At 42.8% G+C, this 21,054-nt stretch overlaps 1 protein-coding gene across 1 annotated transcript; it reads right to left on the reverse strand.

Annotated features, from left to right (window-relative positions):
• Positions 1–11,038: 11,038 nt before the first annotated feature.
• med1 (mediator complex subunit 1) lies at positions 11,039–21,035 on the reverse strand. Its single transcript, XM_034570559.1, has 16 exons — positions 20,882–21,035; positions 19,722–19,828; positions 18,965–19,043; positions 18,673–18,727; positions 18,245–18,377; positions 18,104–18,132; positions 17,887–17,958; positions 17,584–17,658; positions 17,192–17,355; positions 16,971–17,082; positions 16,722–16,846; positions 16,497–16,624; positions 16,083–16,284; positions 15,840–15,935; positions 15,644–15,749; positions 11,039–15,556 (listed from the first exon to the last, which is right to left on the reverse strand). The coding sequence occupies exons 1-16, from the start codon at positions 21,000–21,002 to the stop codon at positions 11,701–11,703; spliced, it is 5,460 nt and encodes a 1,819-aa protein (XP_034426450.1). The 5' UTR covers positions 21,003–21,035; the 3' UTR covers positions 11,039–11,700.
• Between the last annotated feature and the right edge of the window lie 19 nt (positions 21,036–21,054).

Consider the following 21,054-nt stretch of genomic DNA (forward strand, 5'->3'; position numbering starts at 1 on the left):
GCACACACACACACACGGGCACGCGCTTCTACAACAACTTTGATTTCGCAAAGTGCTCGGCTCGCGCTGATTGGTCCGCACGTGTTACGGAGACGCCTGACAGGGAGCGTCGTGATTGGCTGAGACCAGATCAACGTAAAGCAGACGAGGTTAATACAACATCGATGTTTATGCCTGAAAATAATAAATATGCTGTAAATATTATAGTAAGTATTATATTTAATGAGCCTTTTACAGATGTGTGATGAATTATAATGAAAATAAAGTGTCCTTATTTATTTATTTATTGACTTAGCATCTTCAATAACACCTGCAATAGTTATTCTGTTTTATCTGTACTTTATTTTACAACTCTTTATTGTCACTCTGTTTTGAATTCCTTGTACATACATGTTGTTATATATGTTTTGTACTTTTGCCTTATTTCTCTGTGTTTTTTCTTAGTTTAAGATTTTAATGCTAATTCCATTCGTTTTTTCACTTCATGGTCTTATTTTGTGTGTTAGCGATAAAGCATCTACTGTCTGGCTCTGCATAAAATGACATAGTACTTGTAAATCTCTTGAATCTCTAAATGCTCTTTGGCATTAAAGGGATAGTTCACCCAAAAATTCCCTCATTATCTACTCATCACTAAATTACCTTGTTTCAAGTTGAATTTGAATGTCGGGGCTTACGGACACTTGCATGACACCACAGGAGCAGCATGGAGGCATGTTATGGTTTTTTATGTTTAAAGAAGTGGTCACCATTTACTTTAATAGTATTGGATTTGGCTGCAACGCTGTTTACCCCTGAAACTCCAAAAGTGATTTGTGGACTCAAACACTTCACCCACCCCTCCATAGACATAGTTGTGACTGTATGATGATGATGATAATGATGAAGTCAGTGTACTCTGTATGGAAGTACACACATGTCAAATGTACTTTAAGCACATTACTATCACTTGTGTCAATTATATATTTCTGTCACTCTCGATTTAAGAGGAAAACACTGACTTTTTACTCCCCTACACTTATTGAACAGATATAATTACTTGTTACTTTGGTGGTTTTATGCCGAAAAAACATGATCATCACATAAAATATGGCCCATTGTTACAGATTCAACTGTGCAGCAATAAGTCAATTTCATATTTGCCTGTGCTCTATTTCTGTACATCCCCATTGATGCATGCACAGGAACAATGATCCGATAACATGAGATGAGATCAGATAATCCTTTATTTGTGTCATAACGGGGGAATTCGCCATCTTGCATCTTGCAAAGGGGATAGTAAAAATAAGAAGCATCGTAAAACAATAAACATGCAACACATACATGAGGAAATATAGAAGTTGGTACAAATATAAACAATGTAAATAGGATATATATACAAAGTTTAAAAGATTATTGAGAATAATATAATACAGAGTAACATTGTATCATTGGTCTGCACAACAAATCATATAGAATAATAAATGTAGATTAAAAGTACACTATAAAACATTACATGCTAACACTGGTTGGGTGTAGCACAGTATCATTATAACAGTCCGCTGAGAGCACCAGTAGCCTGGTATAGTAACTGATTCAGCACCAGGGACAGCTCCTCTCTTCCCTATGTGTCACTAATGATCAGCCTTCCCTGCTTGTACGATTTCATGGTTTCATACTCACCAGATTATGTTTATTTTTAATGATGGGATTCCTATCATCAAGAAGGCTCAGGCTTGCTTTTATTGCATTAACAGCCTGTGCACAGTGTGAAGTGTATTCCACCGCACTGAGCTAAGTATAGGAGCAACTCAGAACAAAGGAATGGCACTGACTACTAATGATCGCTGCTTCTCACCCAAAGCACATATGAGCAGTTAACAGTGTGATTCTATCTATTTATACACAATCTTTAAAAAATATTTTTAATCCATCATTTTTTAGATGCAAGAACATTTTGAAATAGTCTCTCGGGGGCAGAGTTTAGGTCTGTACACCATGCTCCACTTGTCTGAAACAATCATTGCTGGTGTTGAGCAGCTCGACAGTGCACTGAAAGCCCCTGTCACTCTCCATCGCTGACATAATATCGTGTTGTGGTGCAGCAGGTAATTATGAAAATGAAAGACCTTATTATTTTTATCAGAAATGTTAAAAGAAATAATTATGAGGACTTCTCAGTGTAACTGTGTGGGTGGCGGAGACCGGATTACTACCAGCTTTAAATTCTAACTGAGAACATCATGTGATTTTACTGCAAGTATTGTTGTGTTGCATTGATTGATTATACATACTGTTATTTCCTTGTGCTTTAAAGTGTTGTATACGCCTTTTGTTTCGGTATCTCATTTCTTGCTTCCTCCTTTTAAATAACTTTTCCCCCATCAAGTAAAACATGAACTTTTAGCTTCTAATTTTGTTTTTATTGCAACATAGGGATCAATGGCCTTTTGTATTATGTGTGCAGGTTTCACAACACATTCCATGGACGACACAAAGCAGAATAAAACAGTGCTATTCCTCTCTCATCTTATGCTGCAGCTCGAGCTGGTTTCCATTTTGCAGCATCATCTTTTATTAACAGCTCGGGGGGAACTTTTTTCGCTCCACTTACGACACACCACTGTGGATCCACTCATTCTCTGTCTCTGTCTCTAAAGAGAAACACACATATTCAGAAACGCAGACACAGTGCACTTTTGACATCAAGCTGTTTTTGAAGAACTCGCAGAAACGAAAAGAAAAAGAATGGGAGAAATAAAGATTTTTCAAGAGAGGACTATTTGACCTCAGACTATAAAGGGTGCATTAACAAAAAAATAAAAGTAAAACTTACATGTAAGAAAGTTTGTATATGCTGATTTCTTTTCAAAAAATTGTTTGAAAGTATTTTTCTTTCCCAGTTTTTTACCTTGAGTCTTATTTTCTTTCCCTGCAGCTCCTGGTGTCTCACAGCATTTCCCCATCTGTCACCTAAGATATACCTTGCACACGTCTATAGGAGGATGTGTGTGTGTGCATGTGTGTGTGCATGTGCGTGTGTGTGTGTGTGTGTGTGTACTATATGTGTGTGTAAGTGGAAGGAGACGCAAGGAACAAGAATTGGGGATGAGTGTCCCATCTCTGGAAAGCACATGACCTGATATGACTTCATTTAATCTCCCCATTCGCTCAAATGATCATAAATCTATTCTCTCTGTGGTTCCCCTCTACTTCTCTGCTCTCATTTTTAAATCCATCACTCTACACAGTGTGTCGTGTTTACTCGCGCTTCTCGTCTTTGCCAACTTTGTTTCTCATCTTTTTTCAATGTGGAAAAGGAGCCACCCCAGAGCAGGTGGTCCAGTGAGGCAGCTGACGTCAGGTGCCTCACTGGACCACTTTTACTTTTCAGAAGGTTTGGTTTGGTTTTCCTTTGGTTGTGGTTTATCTGGATTTCAGAGGGTGTCCATGCGGGTACTTTTTGGCCACGATTCAGCTTCTGTAGTTTTCTGGGAGTGTCGGTAGCTTTACTATTAGCAGGGATTTGGGTGTGGTTGGTGAAGGAGCACTGCACCAATTTTAATTTAACATCATTTAGACAAAAAGTTACATGAAGTCCTTTGAGGCTCCAGTGAGCTGCAACAAATCTGGTAAATAGCCCAAAGTGCCTCAACTGTGCTGTTCCTCATCTCTTATTGATAAAAGCAGCTCGAGGCTACATTAGCTTGCTTGTAGCACAACGCACCTGAATCCCTGACCAGACAGTTGCATTGTGGGTAATGTGGGCACAAGGGTTTAACCAGGAAGGAGTATGGCAGCCCTGTGCCAGATACTTTTCGATGGATGTTACAACCAACCAAGCCACGACACAACCGCAATGGCTGACGTGACTTCAGTAAGTGACTCTGCTCGCTTCCTTATCAACATCCGTAGTTGCTCACCTCTGTTCTAATTGTGTTTCCTTTGTGTGGCTGTCGCAGTCGTGTGGTGATTTTTGCATTCTTGTTTTGAAAACAAGCAGATGAAGAAACCCTTATCATCAATCTAAAAACACGTCAGCTGCAAATACACACAACACAACCACACAGCTAAATGCTCTGCAGATAATAAACCGCATGTTTAAAATAAACAGTGGAAGACGCTGAGTGTGTAACACCATCTTCCTCCTCCTCTGATGATGATGGAATCCAATCAAATGTGCGAGTTCACCCCAGGGACCCACATCCATACCCTTCTTTTGTGTGTTGCTTTGTTAATGACATGTGTGGATCAATGTGTTGCTGTAGAAAAATCTTTAAATCTCATTGGTCGTCTGTACAGAAGCCATTACCCTGTGAATTTGCCGATCAGGTGTTGTCAAATTGATGAAGATGTTTTTTCAATTTGCTTGCGTTTGGTCGAACACAGTAATAAAGCAATTAAGACGACGACCATGTGCTCTATAGTAAAATTGACTTTACTTAAAGTGCTGGTATAATGTTCCTCTGTCTTGGATATTGTGGTTCAGTGAGTTGTCAAGTGTACCGTGTTTAAGAACGACTAACATTCTGAACGTTACACAGCACGCTACAATTTTCTGTTGTCTCAGGAGGACAAAAAAGCCTCCAGTCACTCATCCTTACTCGAGGCTGCATGTGAGCGCACTAGGTGAAAAGAAAGTGTGTTATTTTCAAGATCCTTTGTCATCGAAACGCTTAATTTAAACTCTTTGATGGAATGAACAGCCGCAGATCCCGGCTCTATCTGGGTCAAACGTTAACCTACTCAGTCCTGATAGGAGACAAATCTCTTTCATGATGTAACAAGCAAACGTTTGCTCATGTGCGAAACAGCCTTGTTTTTTTATTTATCACTTTGAAGAGTTTTTCAGCGTGAGCCCGCTCCGGGTGGAATACACGGCCCACTCCCCCCCCTGCATGGATTTGTTGTGCATCTGTGAGGTGGATCTTTATTATTTGTATCTGTTCATGTATGTTTCTCTATTTTCATGACCACAAAGAGAAAAAAAATGTATTTACGCTTTGTCAGAATCATATGACAACGTGAAAATGTGAGTCCCTGTTCAGCAGCTGATGTTCGAGCCTTTACACCAGCTTTCTGTGAATTTTGAAATAAATTTAAAGGTGTGAGCTCTCCTGAAAAGAACAGGGCGACCGAGGTTTTCAGGGTGTCAGAAAAATAAAGATGGGAGCGAAATGAGACTGAAGAAAGAGAAAGCTTAAAAGAAAACAGTTTGTCCTGAAGTACTGAGATCCCAGCATACAAATATATCTTTTCTTTTTACGGCCTCCACAGAAAGAGGTGTGAGACAGTACCACAAACAGTAATACCTGTACACCAGTATTGGTATGAGACCACAGAGAATGTGGCATGTTGCTGCAGTTGAAACTCATAACACCCTGCGAGCCCAAAGGAATTGAAGTGTTATATTTAGAACAACAGACACTGTTCAGGTATCTGACTGCCACATAAATAAAGATTCAGTCTTGTGTGCATTTGTGTTATGATGAGGAAGTAAACACAGAGACGAGGTGGAGCAAACAAGACCAGGCTTTAACCTGGTTAGAGCGAAATAAAACGACTTTAACGTGATAACAGCCGGGAATGAAATTGTCTGACTTTAACTCGATTATATGGAAATGATTCGTGCTGCCTCACATGCTAATGTGGAGCGTTACAGGTCATCCAGATCCAACTAGTCATTTACTAACGATACTAACAATAAATTGACAAATTTGTTAAGAACTTTTACTTTCTAAATTATTTGAAGTACAAGGTTGTGCTTAGACAAGGAATTTTCTAAACATATTTAATTGAGTCAAAACTATAGAGCTAGCAGAAAACAAGAAATGACTTAAAAGTGCACCTTTAATGTCCATTACCTCAGAAAATGAGTGGAAAGTACAGTTTTGCAGAATTTGTAGTTCCATTTGGTCTCTGCTCTACATTTCAAAGGAAAATACAGTTTTTTACCTAATGTAGGTAAAGTTCTTGCCGATTTTGACACAAATGGGACAGAGAGCCAGATTCAGTTGCAGAGCCAGAGTCGCAATAATTTGCTATCCAAACGTGAGAGCTATATTTAGCCCCAGAAGCATATCGACTGTGTCAAGTGACGTCTGTTCACAGAATGTGCACCTGAATAAACGGTCAGGCTCAAATTAAAACTATTACATCCCAACAAATACATGTCTCTCCATCTTTTACTTTTTTTTGTTTGGTCCATTTAGCTTGTTGTGGTCATACCACAATCAGTTCATAATAAACAAGGCTACCACTAAGAGAACAGTGACTACAGCCACAGTTACAAGGACTTTCTCATTTTGAACACAAAACTACATTTACAATATAAAAAGATTGAACTCTCTATTTCCCACAGTAGAAATTGGTGTAGGAACAATTGGGGGGAGCTGTCCTGTAAAATAACTAAGATGTAATAAAATAGATGTCATCCCGTAAAGAAAACTAAAGCCTTCATAAAACCAGGATGGAGCAGCACACTCACAGAAGCCCACACCCATATACATGTCTGCAGAAGAAATACAGTGACGAATTTTCAGAGAAAGACAATGGGAAAGAGATGGATTATCAGCAGCAGCGATTGTTTGTGTGTGTGTGAGAGAGAGAGAGAGAGAGAGAGAGAGAGAGAGAGAGAGAGAGAGAGAGAGAGAGAGAGAGAGAGAGTAGATGGAGATGGAGAGGAATGGGCAGGTGGCCAGAATGACATTGGGCTTTGTGCTCAACAAACCAAAAGGAGTTGGCTCTGTCATTCGCTGACACACACCCCACAGGGTTTATAGGGACAATAGATTCCCATTTCTTTAAATAAGAGCTACAGCCAGCCTCACAGACGTATCGCTATGTAGAAAAACAGCTACTGGCAGGAGAAACCAGCAGAGGACGCGGGCCAAATGACCCACTCTGGCACAAACACAGCACGCAATTACCTTTGGTTAAGATAGAGCGATGCAGTGGAAGGAAACGCTGAGATAATACACATATATATATACAGTATAGTCTCTTGTGAGTGGACAAGACATGGAATAGTGCTGAAAAATAAATGTTCTTCTTAGAAATTGGTGATGAAATACTAAACCATAAAACATAAGATGATAAGGACGGGTCCTTCATGGCTCATGCTTTTATCACAAGAGTCAAGTGGAAACCAGAGCTGCTCTCTCTCTCGCCATTCATCATCATGTACCTGATCACCTTATCAACTCAAAAAGCCACTGCGCTATAAAACCAGACAGATTTATCAGTCACCGGTGACATATACTGTATACACCAACCAACCAACCAACCAACCAACCAACCAACCAACCAATCAAAAATTCAACCAACCAACCAGTAAACCAACCATCGGCCAACCAACCAACCATATATCATCCTACTTTATATGTATCTTTAAATTTAATACACTATATAAAAGCAACTGTGGTAGCTTACAGAAATGAAATGGAACTCTCCATGGTGCTGAAACTTGCTACACGAGGCACAAAAAAGCAAAAAGCAGATCATTTAACATTTATAATATCACATCACCAGCCATGCATGTCAGAGGCCATTCATATTACATGTGTGGGCTCAATTTTCCATTTTGGAAAACCACAGTTTTGCAAGTGATTGGCTTCATATGGATTTACTGTTCTTCAGTTCATCTCATAACTCTTAAGTTGCATACAGTCGGGGGATTTTACCTGAGAGCAGCATTCTTATGAAACATAAAACAACATGATCATAAACATCCCACAAAGCAAGTAAGGTCATGAAAGAAGAAACACGGTTCTGCTTTTTATTATTCTGACAATTGTATAAACCTGTGACAAGTGAATCAACAGATTTGTCACGGTTCAGTTGCTGGAATTGGTAAATCAGAAAGTGAGGTAATAAAACATTTCAGCCCGTTCAGATGTAGTCGCTGTTTCTTGTCACAATTTGTCTTCAGTAGCTGATCTACATGTCCGCGCACACACAAAAACACAAATTACTAGCACTGTGACTCCACTGCATTTCCATAACTGTCGAGCAAAACCAAAAGAACTGTAATTTAATTGAAAACTCCACTTGCTCACACAGCAGCCTTTGAGTGAAGATAAAGCTGCTGCTCTTCTCCAGAGAACAGAAGCTTGGGTTTGTCTCTGGCTCTCATGCAGTAATAAGATCCTTTCTTAAGGATGCAGCTAAAGGCTGAAAATACATGTGCACTCCTGCCTACTTCCTTTGCCTTTATTTTCACCCCCTCTCCCTCCTTTGCCTCAAGAAGCTGTGTGTGTGCAGCTCTAAACTTAACTTACTGGCAAACGACTGCCCCCCCCACCTCCTCTTCTGCTTGCTTATGTACAGGATAAGCTGCGAGGTTAGTTTCCTGTTATACAGCTCATCAACAGTCATGAACTGCTGCCCCTCCTTATGTGCTGAAGGGGAGACGGCCTCTCGCTGAACTCAACTCGCCATCTGCATCTTTCTGTATTAAATGCGTAAAATGCGATAAACGTGGACCTCCCAATAACGCAGACCAGCATGGCTGCACCTCACTGGCAGCCAACTTATAGCTTTAGCTCAGAGGAAATAAAAAGAGCTGAAAACAAACCTGTGGTAAAAATTACAGAGAGAAGCTGCCAAGGATAGAGCTGAGATATTAGAAGAAGAAAGGAAGATGGCAAGTGAAAGGAGAAAAGGGGGGAATGTGCAGTTAGAACAAGAAGATGGAATTGAAACTGAAATCAAATCTTCCAGTAATTCAAGTTGAGAGCAAAAAGAATAACTTCAATCAACTTCTGCTGCCGTAGAAAAGTTTATCCCAGAGAAAAGTAACAAGTGAAACACATGAGAACCGAAATTGGATAGCCATGGACAGCATTTAAAAATGGCCGACACGCCGGCTCCCCGAAAGCGAAGCCAAAGTGTCTCCGAAGCCCCCTGGTGGCTGGCTGCGCTACAGCTCATAAACCCTGTCTCCTCCATGTTAGCAAACGGTGGTCATCCATTTTTACACACCGTACATACATCTTAAGATTAAAGTGTAAACTTCATGATGGCACAAGATGAAAAGCCAAGAGGTCATTAAAGTCGTTGGGATTCATTATAGATGTCAAAATGGAAACTATCACATAGTTGTTGAAATATTTCAGACAAACATAACCATCCATAGAACTGCGCTGCTATCATTTAATATATGTTAAGGCCAATCTAAATCAAAAGAAAGATGTAAACATATAAAGAAAGTCAAGTAGTTCTGGGTGGATACTACTCCTGTGATGAAGTTTAAAAAGATCAGGGCTTGAAATTATTTTTGTGTAGAGCAACATCCAAATAAGTGACTGGACTTAAAAATAGAGGGAAACATGAACAACTTTTTTTAAAAGCAGCATTTGTGTCAGCAGATGTGAGACGGCTCGGTAACATCACAGAGCCGCCCTGTCTCTGGGTCGGGTTTGAGAGGCGATGAAAGAGTACGCACAGGATGAAAGGATGACAAAATAAAAAAAGTGACATGATCGTGGCTATTCGAGTGAAAAGCCGGGTGCAGAGTGGGAGAGGCAGGGTGGAGAATAGAGAAATTAGCCGTGGCGGAGAAGAGCACAGATCAGCAGTTTGAAAAGGTTGACAGGGAATAGAGAGTCGAGGAGCTGGAGAGGGGGGAAACGAGGAGGAGAGCTCAGGCGTTCTTTTATTTCCCTGCCACTTGACAAATCAGTTGAAAAGGCCGAGCAGAGATTAACAGGCTGATTGTAATGAAGTAGTGGGCCGAGTGTGGAAAGAGGAGCCTAAACAATTATGGCGTAAAGGTCACGAAAACAAAAGGGTTAAATCAAACGAAAAGGAAAATAATTTGGTAAAAACTTTTCATAAAGCTTGGAGAATTAATGTGCAGACTAAGCTTCAGTTGGATGACATTCAAAAAACCTCCTGCGGCGTGGTTGTGTTGCATTTTGCTGATCGTGACACTTTTCTGGGCGATTTCGCACATATACATTACAGAGGGTTAGACGACCTCCCCTCGGGGCCCCTGCCTGGGCAGCTCGGCACAGTGACCGTAATGGGGACCACGCATCAGTCAATGATATACCATTTGAGCTGAGTGGCACATTTCTCCAGAAGCAATGGACTCTATAATGAGGGATTTACTGTATTTTGATTTTTCATAAACAATACTTGAATCACGAGCAGTTTTGCTGATGCTCCTGTGAAAAGAATGAGGCGATGGGTCAAAGGATCAGCTGACTGCGGGAGGTTTGGAGGCACATTTGTCTTCATGTGTCCACGTTTGTGACATAAAGGTGGACAAAGGTTAGAGTGACTTTCCTTTTTCTGTCTATGCAATATGTGGTACCGACTTCCTCCTGGTTGCTCATAATCAGAGACATGAATGGCCAATTTGACCTAATCCAAACAATAGATAAGTTATTTTAAAAAATCTTTAAGAAATCAGTGTTATTTAATTTGGTCACTCCTCCTGCACACGTTATCTGTCCATCACATCCGTATTAGTTAGTTTCTGATCTTTTTAGATGCTCTGCCTCATGTTTTCACAGTAAGTTAGTGGGACATTATTTAGCTTCTGAGGTCTGTTAAATGTCTTGTGTAGCTTTTCAGTCCAGTTTGTACCTGGGATTTACTTACTGAAAAACAATGTCCACCCTGTTTGAGGGTGACAGTCTCGATGGTACATTGAACCATTAAAATGATCAATTCATTAATTTTCTTGCACCCTCCTATGATTTGTTTGTTACACCTTCGCCTGTTTGCATCATGAATTCAAAAATCTACATCTGTAATACCTGTGAATAAAATTAATAAAGTGAATAAACTTTTAACATTTAACCTCAGATTAATATCTCTGAGAGTAACTCATTACAAAGCCCCACGTCCAAACAGGGATTGATCAGCTTGATACACTGCTGCCATCTAGTGGAAGTTCACTACACACTTCTCTGGACATCTCTTCATACAACAGATAGGAAGTGAAAAATCCAAAGAAATTAAATTTATCATGTTCATGTTTAAAGGAGACACTTTCCCCTCGGACCGATCACTCGTCCTGTCCGAGAAATGAAGCGCAGAAATTTAATGGTTAACTTTTTCCAGAGGGGAAATGTTTATTTCAAGCTTCCAAAAACTTCTACAGTTAAAAAATTACCAGCATGTCTCTTTTGCATCATTTCCATTTTTCTTTCACCTTCTTTACCTACACTTATTTATACATCAGTGATTTAAAATGTATCAAAATCTAAAAATTCTCCACCATATCTGAAAAATCAAGGCAACTGAACACTGCAACTTTCTTCCTTTACAATACTTTGTTTTTTTTCCCAACAGACAAACTTATTTTGACAACATACAGTATTCTGGTATGAATTACAACAATGTATGAACAGTGATGGATAAAATAACATGAAAAAAGTAATATTTACTTCTGCAAAACCGATGTTATAGAAAACAAAATGTAAATTTCTCCAAAAATATACCTTTAAAAGATATTTTCTTAATGAAGCTTAAGGAGGTTGGTATTATATGGTGGCTTTGAATGGTAACATCATACACTGATAGTCCAATAGTAAAATAGGAGATTAAAATAGAGCTATAACGGCTCAGTGAGAAAGCCACAGTATTCTGATATCCAGTTCCAACGTGTAGCTTGAGTTAAATAAATAGCAGTTTAATTTGTATTTAAAAGGCATGAGTTGAAATGTGAGAGGAAGAGATTAAAAATAAAAAGAGCATCTATAAGTAAAACTAAAGGTTGCCAGTCAGGGCTGAGTCCATGAGGTCATCATCTTCATTTCTCATATACATCGGACTGGGCCGGGATTGACGCTCGGAACCCAACATAGACAAAGATGAATCTGAAGCCGAGATGGGCGACCGAGACCAACTGTCCGGTTTTATCGGATGCGCGATTGTCCCCATGGACATCGAAGACTTCTTTTTCTCCTTGTCCCTGTCCCGCTCACGGTCTCTGTCCCTCTCCCGTTCCCTCTCCTTCATCTTCTTCTTCTCCTTCTTGTGTTTCTTGTGCTTCTCCCCCGAGCTAAGCGAGATGGAGCTCATGTAGTCCTGGGGCGGAAGCGGGCGCATGGTCTGGTCGTCGTCCGAGCTGGGGCTGTTGTGGTGGGACTTCTCGGCCACCGAGCTGCTGCCCGACTCGCTCTCGCTGTCGTGGTTGAGCGGGGTGTATCCTGGCGAGCGGCTGTGGCTCGGGGAGGAGCGGTCATGTTTGGGAGTGGAGCCACTGAAGAGGGGGGACGCTTTCAGACTGGAAATTTGGGGACGCATCGAGTCACCAGATCCCTCTCCTGATTTCTGAAGAGTCCCTTTGGCTTTGATGCTCGGTGAGCCACCATCAGGTTTGCTAATGATAATTTTGGCCAAACTGGTCGTGCCCACCCCTCCTGTTTTTGGATCCATCATCTTTTTATCCCCACTATTCCCCCCAGAAACAGACACTTTTGCTTTTGCCTCTTTATCGGACTTTTCACGTTTATACTCCCCGCTTTGGGAGGAGGAAGCATGCTTGGAAGGACCCATGTTTGAAGGTCCGCTGCTGGGAACATTCCCAGGACCACCACCGGGAGCAGATCCCGAACCAGTTCCCCCTGCCGGTGGCCCACCCTCACATCCATCCTCCCCCACTCCTCCTCCACCTACACTCTTCAGTTTGTCTATGACTGCCGTGAGAGAGGGTTTCTTGTTTCGGCTAGGAGACTTTCCTTTGGCGTTGGGGTTATTTGCGTTGTTCTGACCAGCCCCGCCACCGCTTCCACCTCCACCTCCTCCTCCCCCTCCACCACTGCCTCCACTTCCACCTCCCCCTCCACTTCCACCTCCCCCACTACCATACTGAGCCTGGGGGCCTCCCGAGAATGTCATGGAGCCAGATGAAGAGGAGCTGGAGGATGATGAGGACGATAAGCCACCAGAGGAGCCCCCACCCATGGGCTTCTGGGAGCTCATGCCTCCACCTGAAGACGACTTGGACCCACCAGAACTGCCACCTCCGGAGCCCATAGGAGATTTAGCCTTGGAAGAGGGAGGTGTTCCTGGAACCTGAGACTGTTGCATTTTCATAGGGGAGGACAATTTGTCACCAGAGCTACTGGAGCGGGAGTGAGAAGGGGAGATGTTGGGCTTTATGTTAGGATTCATAAGAGATCCAGAAGGCTTGCCCCCCTGCGTTTTAACTTTACTACCACTTCCAATTCCACCTCCACTACCTCCAGGTCCAGAGAGCCCATGTTTAGTGATTGGGGAGGATCCTGGTTTGCCAGCACCCAACCCTTGGGAGGACCCTTTAGACTGGGGTGGACCACCTCCACCTCCTACTCCACCACTCCCTGGCTTGGAGCTGTTGCCTTGTGTCATGGAGCCTTCCTTGGATTTAATCTTCCCAGAGGAAGAGGAGTGAGAATGATGGCTTTTGCCGCTGCTGGTTCCACTTGCTCCCCCTGTGCTGCTTGTGGTTGAGCTGCTGGAGGTGTATCCACTATGGGATGAAGTCTTCCCCCCAGTGATGGTCCCTTTTGGGATCTGAATTGTGATTTTGAGAGTTGAAGGTGCGGCACCACCGGGAGGAGTTTGAGACCGTCCTGAACTACCAGGGGACTTGGAGCCTCCTCCACTTATGCTTCCCCCAGAGCCTGAGCCGCCACTAGGAGGTGTGTATGGTCGCCCACCTGAGCTGTGAGAGGGCGACTTTCCATCAGGGTCAAGCTTTTTGCGTTTGGGAGGTTTATCTTTGGACTTTCCCTCACTGGACGGGGTCCTGCTACGCTTGACCTGTTTTCCCTCTGTTGAACTGCTCCCCATTCCCATCCCAGAGCTGCTCCCTCCACTACCTCCATTCTCCTCCTTTGGCCGCATAAGTCCCGGCTGCTGTTTAACTTTGGGTTGACTATTTTTAAAGTCACCACAAGCTGCTACGAGGCCGATTATGAGGGGACTCTGAGACCCTGTGCCATGTGTGTCTCCCAAATCAGGAGCTTGCCCCATAAGTGGTTTACCACCACCATTGTTACCTCCAAAAACCATTCCTATGTCAAAAGGGTCCTTCAGTGAGGGATCTGGGGTGCTCTGCCCATGTGGAGTGGGATTCTGTGGTGTTCCTGATGGGGTATTTTGCTGGCTGCTTCCGCCAAAACCTTTAACCAGGTCCATGTCTCCATCAGCGCTTGGAGAGCTGTCATCAAAGTAATTCTGGGGGAAGCCATGGCCCGAGGTCAAGAGGTCAGGGTTGAAGTCGGCAGCATCAGGGAAAAAGTTGGTGGAAGAGGAATCGCTGGTGGGAGTGGCCACAGTTGCAGCTGCCTCAGCAATCAGATCAGCAGCATCTGTGAAAGGATTCTCGTTGCTGTTAGTATTAAAAATGTCTGCCGAGTCAAACACTGCGCTGCCCTGACCCGAACTGGAGGAGTCACGGATGGGGGTACCCAGGGGGCCTCCATCTTCCCCACCACTGCCCATGGGATGCTGCCCATGGCTGCCACCACTGTTTTTCCCTGTCTGCTCAGGTAAATCCGACAAGATTTCTGTGATATCAGGTCCGATGCTATCAGAGCTAGAGAGGCGGACCATTCGAGGCGGTACAGTACCTGGTGGTTGCTGTTGCTGAGACTGGACATGAGACTGTGAATAAGGCATCCCGGGGCCAGGGGGCGGTGTTCCACATTGGCTAGGTGCCGGGGTGATGCTGTGGGGCGTGTCTAGACCATCACCAGTCAGGTTTACATCAAAAATGGAATTTTGAGAAGCGTCCACATCCATAGAAAGGAGCTCACGGTGGAAATCATCCTCATGCGTGGCTGGATGGTGCGATTGCATGGAAGATCCTTTCATACCTAAACCACCACCTACAGCAGTTCCAGGCAACGTGCCACCCTTTTCCATCGTCCGTGGGCGCTTTTTCTTCCCTTTTGTGCCACTACCTCCAGGACAGGTTCCACCCATGCCCTCTGTGCGTGGGGAGCCAGAGGAGGAATTCTGCCTCTCTAATGGACTAGAAGCGTACAGTGTTGCAAAGTCTTGGGTGGGGTTGTCTTTCAGCAAGTTCATCAACATAGGATGATTCTTGGTATTGCTGGCAGGGGAGGATGTTGGCGGTGGGGTCTGGTGGGGTGGTGGTGCATTCTGGGAGCTGGGACTAGAACCCACACTTCCAGTTGTCTGTAATAAACTTGTCAGTATGGGATTCTGGGTGACTTTGTTGTAGTCATCTGTATGAACCTGGCCTTGCTGCTGTTGTTGTTGCTGCTGCAACTGTTGCTGGCCCGCCACCCCTCCTTGGGTGAGGCACTCTCCTCCTTGGGCTTGCCTCTCTGTTCGGGACATCCCAAACAGAGAAATAATTGGACCTGCAAAATTGGCGCCCCCGGGGGGTCCTCCTGTGGGTGTGTTGCCACCTGCGAGTCCAGGCAGACCCATTGGATTGGTTCCATCGCCTGCTGCCATAGTGTAGGTTGGACTACTGGAGGGTGGTAGATTATTCTTCACCATGATCTCCACTGTTTGTGCTATTAGCGAGAGGGCTGGAGTGTCTGCCTGGATGGTCTCTGCTTTCCTCCGAATGGCCCGCATGGTTACAGGGATGCACATGCATCTAGGGGAGGGAGGAAACCATTACATACATTACTAGTGAAAAACCTAATGTCCACATTTATGAATTGAGGAGAAAACACAATCTCACCTCTGGACCACTTTGGTGATGAATTCATCTGTGCAGATCAGGGCATCTGACAGTCCTTTATATAACTTGCAGGATACCTGTCTGGAGTCAATCACCTCCATCACCACTGGGGGTCAAGAGAGAACATTTTCACTAGGTCTTGAAGTACTATCTACATACACTGGATTACTGATATTTTGTTAGAGTGAGAGCTCACCACAGACTAATGATTCGTTGACTGGATGCTGGAAAGAGACACTGAAACTCGAGTCAGTCAGAGGACATACTTCAAACTGCAGCAGGCCGGCACTATCTGGGGGGAACAACAGCAAGAGCACTAGATCAGCACTAATTTCAGAGTACATGTTGTTAATTAACCAAATACACGCTTGTACGCCTCCGCCAACCGGTCCTAATATATCACATTCACAGTAACATGAATCAGAAGGCAGATATTCACCTTCTTTGATGGAAGTCCTTTTCACGCAGCTGCCAATCAAGTTGTTATAGGCTGCCTGATGCCGGATTATATCCAACAGGAGTGGCACTTGTGCTGGGTGACGGAAGGGGATCTTAGTCACCAGCACTCCTTGGAGAGAATGACCATCTTGCACCGGGGCGTCACCGTTCAGGTAATAACAGTGCTGCTGATCTGGCAACACCTGTGAAAGAACAAAAAAAAAGCCAGAGATAGCGTCACTCATGGACAGAAAACAGAAAAAGGGCAGTAAAGACAGCCTAAGAATTAATGGATTACATTCATTAATAATGAAAATATCATAGTTTATTTTTAAATCACGATAAGTTCAAGACAGAGCAGGTTTATATTCCAATTGGTCACATAATTATAAAGTGTTTGTGTGTGTCTGCTCACAGAATAGAAGTGCGTGTTGTGGGAAGGTGGTGGTGCAGAGCTGCCCTCCTCTAAGAGATGGAGCTGGCTCTGGACAATTAACTGGTACAGAGGTGAGAGGCTGGGAGGCGTCTCAAACACTGGGATTGCTGGGAAAAAATAGATGGAGGTCGAACTCTAAATCATTACAGTTCTTTCAAGGACACATTTAATGTAAATGAACACAGTTTTATGAAGTAAACTCACAAGTAGCATTCCCCAGTCTCTGAATAAATGAGAGTGAGAAAGGCATGGGGCAGTTCATCTTCAGGAAGAAACAAGCTGGCAGGTCCACGCAGTTGGAGTTGGTCACAGTGGAAAAGGAAGGTGTCCTGAAATACACCAGAAATAAAATCCTCAGCTGTCAGACAGTTCTCAATTGGCTTCACACTGGGACATTAAAAGAACCCCACAGTAATCTACAAATTCCCTGAAAAGCAAGCTACACTCTCTTACCCCTTGTTGTCTACTGGGTGGGATCCAGTAATGAGTGGAGCGATTGGGAGCTTGTAGATGGCGGAGGTGCCCTCGATTGTCACAGACACACCGACACCAAGAGAGCGCGGAACTGCAAAAAAATAAGAGGTCACACAAGGATGACTAGAATCCTTAAGCACATCAAATGGCTAGTGGCTTGTACTGGAGACACTTATTGTCCACGTCCTCCAGGCACTTACCATTGTTGTCTGTTAAGTTGAGCTGTGTGCCGGTTCCCTCTTCAAATATGTCATAAGGGGACACGTAACACTGAAGAGAAACAAGATGGCCACCACTCCTGGCTGTCAGCAAGCCCACGCTGCCGTGAAGAATCGTCTCCACTGCATTTGCATTGGTTGCTAACCTATAAAACACACATCAATCAATTTATGTTAATCGACTACTGTCATGTAACGTTGGGTTAATATTACACAATATTCAAATTTTTGGGATTTGTAAAATCCTTGAAAGATTCCCTTGGCTTCATTAGCCCATAGTATGACATCACACCTTCAGCATTTTATAAATTATAGTGGCTCAAAGATACTAAGGTTAATATACTAGTTAACCAAAACAGGTTTTGTGAACTTACCTAAACATGTGCATCATCTTGGTGAGATCAAGCTCCAAAGACTGCAGTGCAATATACATCTTGGTTTTCAACTTACTGAAACACAATGAAAGAAAGAAAGAAAGATTTTTATACATAATTGTAACTGTATGTAAAACAATAACAGTCATAAAGACTTGTGGCATTTGTGTCTTATGAAATCTTTAATCGTGCCTTCTGGGATTCAATGTTTCTTTATTTCTTGAATTGATCAGAGCAACATCAAGTTTGTGAAAAACAACAACAACAAAACAGCACACGCCCGTAACCTGGAAGTTTACTTACTTGTCCCCAGGGAGCTTGTATAACTCGACCAGTCCCTTCAGATGTTTAGAAAACTCTTCAAAGTTTTTCTCCCTGATGAGAAACAGGAGAAGAGGTGTTTTTTATAGATATTACTCACGTCACTTATTTCACAAAACACAACTAAAAAAAGCACACAATAAAGTTTGTGTTGCCAATCTTATGAGAGTGAACGGTGAAGTGTGTGTTTTCAACTCACCTCAGATGTTGAATCAGCTCAGGACAACTCTGCAGCCAGCAAATCAAGAAAAGATTGAAATACACTTTAGAGGACAGTGTCTTCACTTAAAGTGCACAAAAGGAAATCGATTAAAGGAATGAAAGGTTTCAGTAAACTGACCGTGGGGTTTTCTCCCTGATGAGCCACCTTGACGTCCACTAGCTGACCGTTGGTGTCCAGTTGCACTTCCACATAAAACATGTCCGACGTGATGTAGCACTCGGTCCCTGATGGGCTGAGGTGAGAGCCCAGCCTGCACCGATGAGACAGAGAGTGGCAGAAAAAGAGACAAAGAGAGAAAACGCTCATTCTCCTTGTGTGTTCATCTGTTTCACTATAAATTCAAAAAGGGGTTTATTGGCTTGGAAAGGCAAGTAATAAATCCTTGCTGACAGAATCCACAAAGGATAATTACAAGAAATAACAACAACAACCTACAATGTTTTGTGGGTGACCCACTTAGCCATTCAGGAACATAATTCTCAGCTGAATTTAGAAAAGAAAATCCTCAACTGAACACCTTTCATCCTCCAGTATATAAAACTCACATGTTTTGTCGAGCAATGGATTCCAGGCGATCTGTCATGGAAGGCAGCGATGAGACTGAAAAATACAACAGAGAAGAACAAGAAATTGTAAAATCACATAATATAACCATGTCATAGAGCTGCTGCTGAATGTTCCTACTGTCCCTAAACACAACGTGCCTTCATGCAGCAATGATGAAAATAACCTTGATGTATTAGTTTGCTCTAAAACAGTTTCATTACAAGTGAAATGAATGTTTAACAGCTGCCCTGCTCTATCTTGTGTTTCTGTCCGATAACTCAGCGGTCTCACCTTTCAGTGCTCTCTGCAGCGTCTCCAGACAGGTGAGCAGGAGCTGGTGACCTGTGGCGTTCATCGCACCGCGTTTCTCCTGAGACAAATTGTGAGGAAAAACAGTGGTTGAGAAAGAGGAAAAGTGCTTCATCAACAGGACTTGATGTTCAGCTTTGTTTTTCTTTGTCTTACAGGCAAGACCTTTAAATGTCACTACTATAGTTCCACTGGCCCAGGAGAGGTTATTTGAGTAAAGGTTATTTTTGCAATGCAATGATTAATTGCTATTAATGTATATTAAATTGGGAGATGGTGAGTCTCTCTCGTGGGTACTGATCTGAGGATGGTTTGACTGGTTCCCTGACTGGCACTGCTTCATCATTATGGTTATTACATGGGTGTTCATGTCAAGGAGTTCATAAATTGCTGACTCGAATGCCATGGCTCCCTGAAAAAATTACAGTACTGATTCATTATTTTCAATGGAGAGAAAGTGTCCTCCCTCGAGAATGTTTGTCCCAATTATTTGTTATTAACGAGGCAACTGCAGTTCAATTCCTTAATGAATAGATTCATCGCTTTTTACCCTGTGTAGGGTTCAATCAGACTAAACTCTAACATTAAGCCACACAAATGTTTGAATGAGAATATGTGGGAGTGACCTGTTGTTTAACAAGTACTGGCTATTACTTACTTTTTTGTGATAAAAAAAAAATGCAAGAAGCAAGCGGCCTGTTTAAAGTAATTTTCTCTCAGATGATGGCGTTTTTCTTACCATGGCCTGACGCACCACTTTGCAGGTCTCCTGCCACGGCCGCGAGGCATTGTGTTTGGCATGAAGCTTCTCGAGCAGAACAGCCATGCGACCCTGCTTCTCTTGTTCTGGAAAAAATATGCACAAAAAAAAAACATGTTAAGAAATGTCATTTTGTACACATTTTCTGCACAGCATTTTTTTCAAGTACCCAATAATAGGTTCACATTAACTAACATTATAAGATACTTTAACTTGAATACGTGGCTTGAATGAATAGAGCATGACATGATTATAACTTGAATTAAAAGTGGTTACGTTTTTTATGCAAGTTGTGTTATTACTAGTAACAGTCCGGGAAACAATCATATAGTTTGGTACTTATTACATGAGCAATAGAGACATATCGTTCCAGCTCTTTACACTTAAATGTATAAATAAAAATGTTTTAATTGGAGATTATAGCCTTCATTTACATTGATTTATAAATGTCTTTGCATGTATAGAATCAATCTCAAGGCTTTACTACCAGCTCATCACTCTCTACCTCACCTATGAGTAACACGAGATTATGTGAAAATAAGTTTTAACTGTTTAAATAAAAACGAAGATGTCGATCAAGTTGCATGACATCCCCCAGAATCACCACCTCCGCGTCAGGTCAACAAGAAGCTAATGTTTTGCTATCATAACCTGTCAGAGGGAGCTAGCTGCTAACAGCAACACCAGGTAAGTGGGTCAGTTTCACTTTCTTGTTCAACACAACAAGTCATAACAAGGCAGATGCAAGTCGTGTTATTACTTCGGGGGACATTTGTGTATCATCTCACATGAGGGTTTCTACTTCTTCTTCTTTTTGTATAAACAGTCTATGGTTTCTACAAAGTTGATGTTAGCAAGTGGCTAACGTTAGCTATTAGCTCGCTACTGAGTGCTAGCTGCTAACTTACCAAAAACAATTACTTTCCTCAGTGTCAACACGAGCGATGGCTTATGAGTTTCTCAGTTATCCACACACGTGTTAACTAACGTGTCGTAAAAAACACACATGTGGAGAATTCCTAAGTGGTAAATAGCAAGTTGGGTTAGCTTGTTAGCCACTGTTAGCTATCCCGGTCGTTCCGTTAGAATAACACAACTCAGACTGGCGAGCAAGAACAAAACGCGGGTCGTCTTCTCACCTGTGACCTCCTCGGTTTTGCTCCGATCTCCATGGGTCTGGTTCCCCCCTGGTTGGGCAGAGATGGGCAGTTCTCTCGCAGGGCTGCCGCTCTGCAGAGAGACACCAGGCACCGCCGCCATTGTCCCCGTTTTCCTTTCCCCTGCCGAACCATCCGGGCTTCCGTAGCGTCTC

This window comes from Hippoglossus hippoglossus, chromosome 19, assembly GCF_009819705.1.
Source record: "Hippoglossus hippoglossus isolate fHipHip1 chromosome 19, fHipHip1.pri, whole genome shotgun sequence".
Lineage (NCBI taxonomy): Eukaryota > Metazoa > Chordata > Actinopteri > Pleuronectiformes > Pleuronectidae > Hippoglossus > Hippoglossus hippoglossus.

Coding starts and splice junctions, on each gene's coding strand:
- med1 (XM_034570559.1), bottom strand. CDS start 21,002: ATGGCGGCGGTGCCTGGTGTCTCTCTGCAGAGCGGCAGCCCTGCGAGA. Junction 17,659..17,886: donor TACAAGCTCCCTGGGGACAA/GTAAGTAAACTT, acceptor ATTGTGTTTCAG/TAAGTTGAAAACCAAGATGT. Junction 16,625..16,721: donor GAGACTGGGGAATGCTACTT/GTGAGTTTACTT, acceptor ATTTTTTCCCAG/CAATCCCAGTGTTTGAGACG.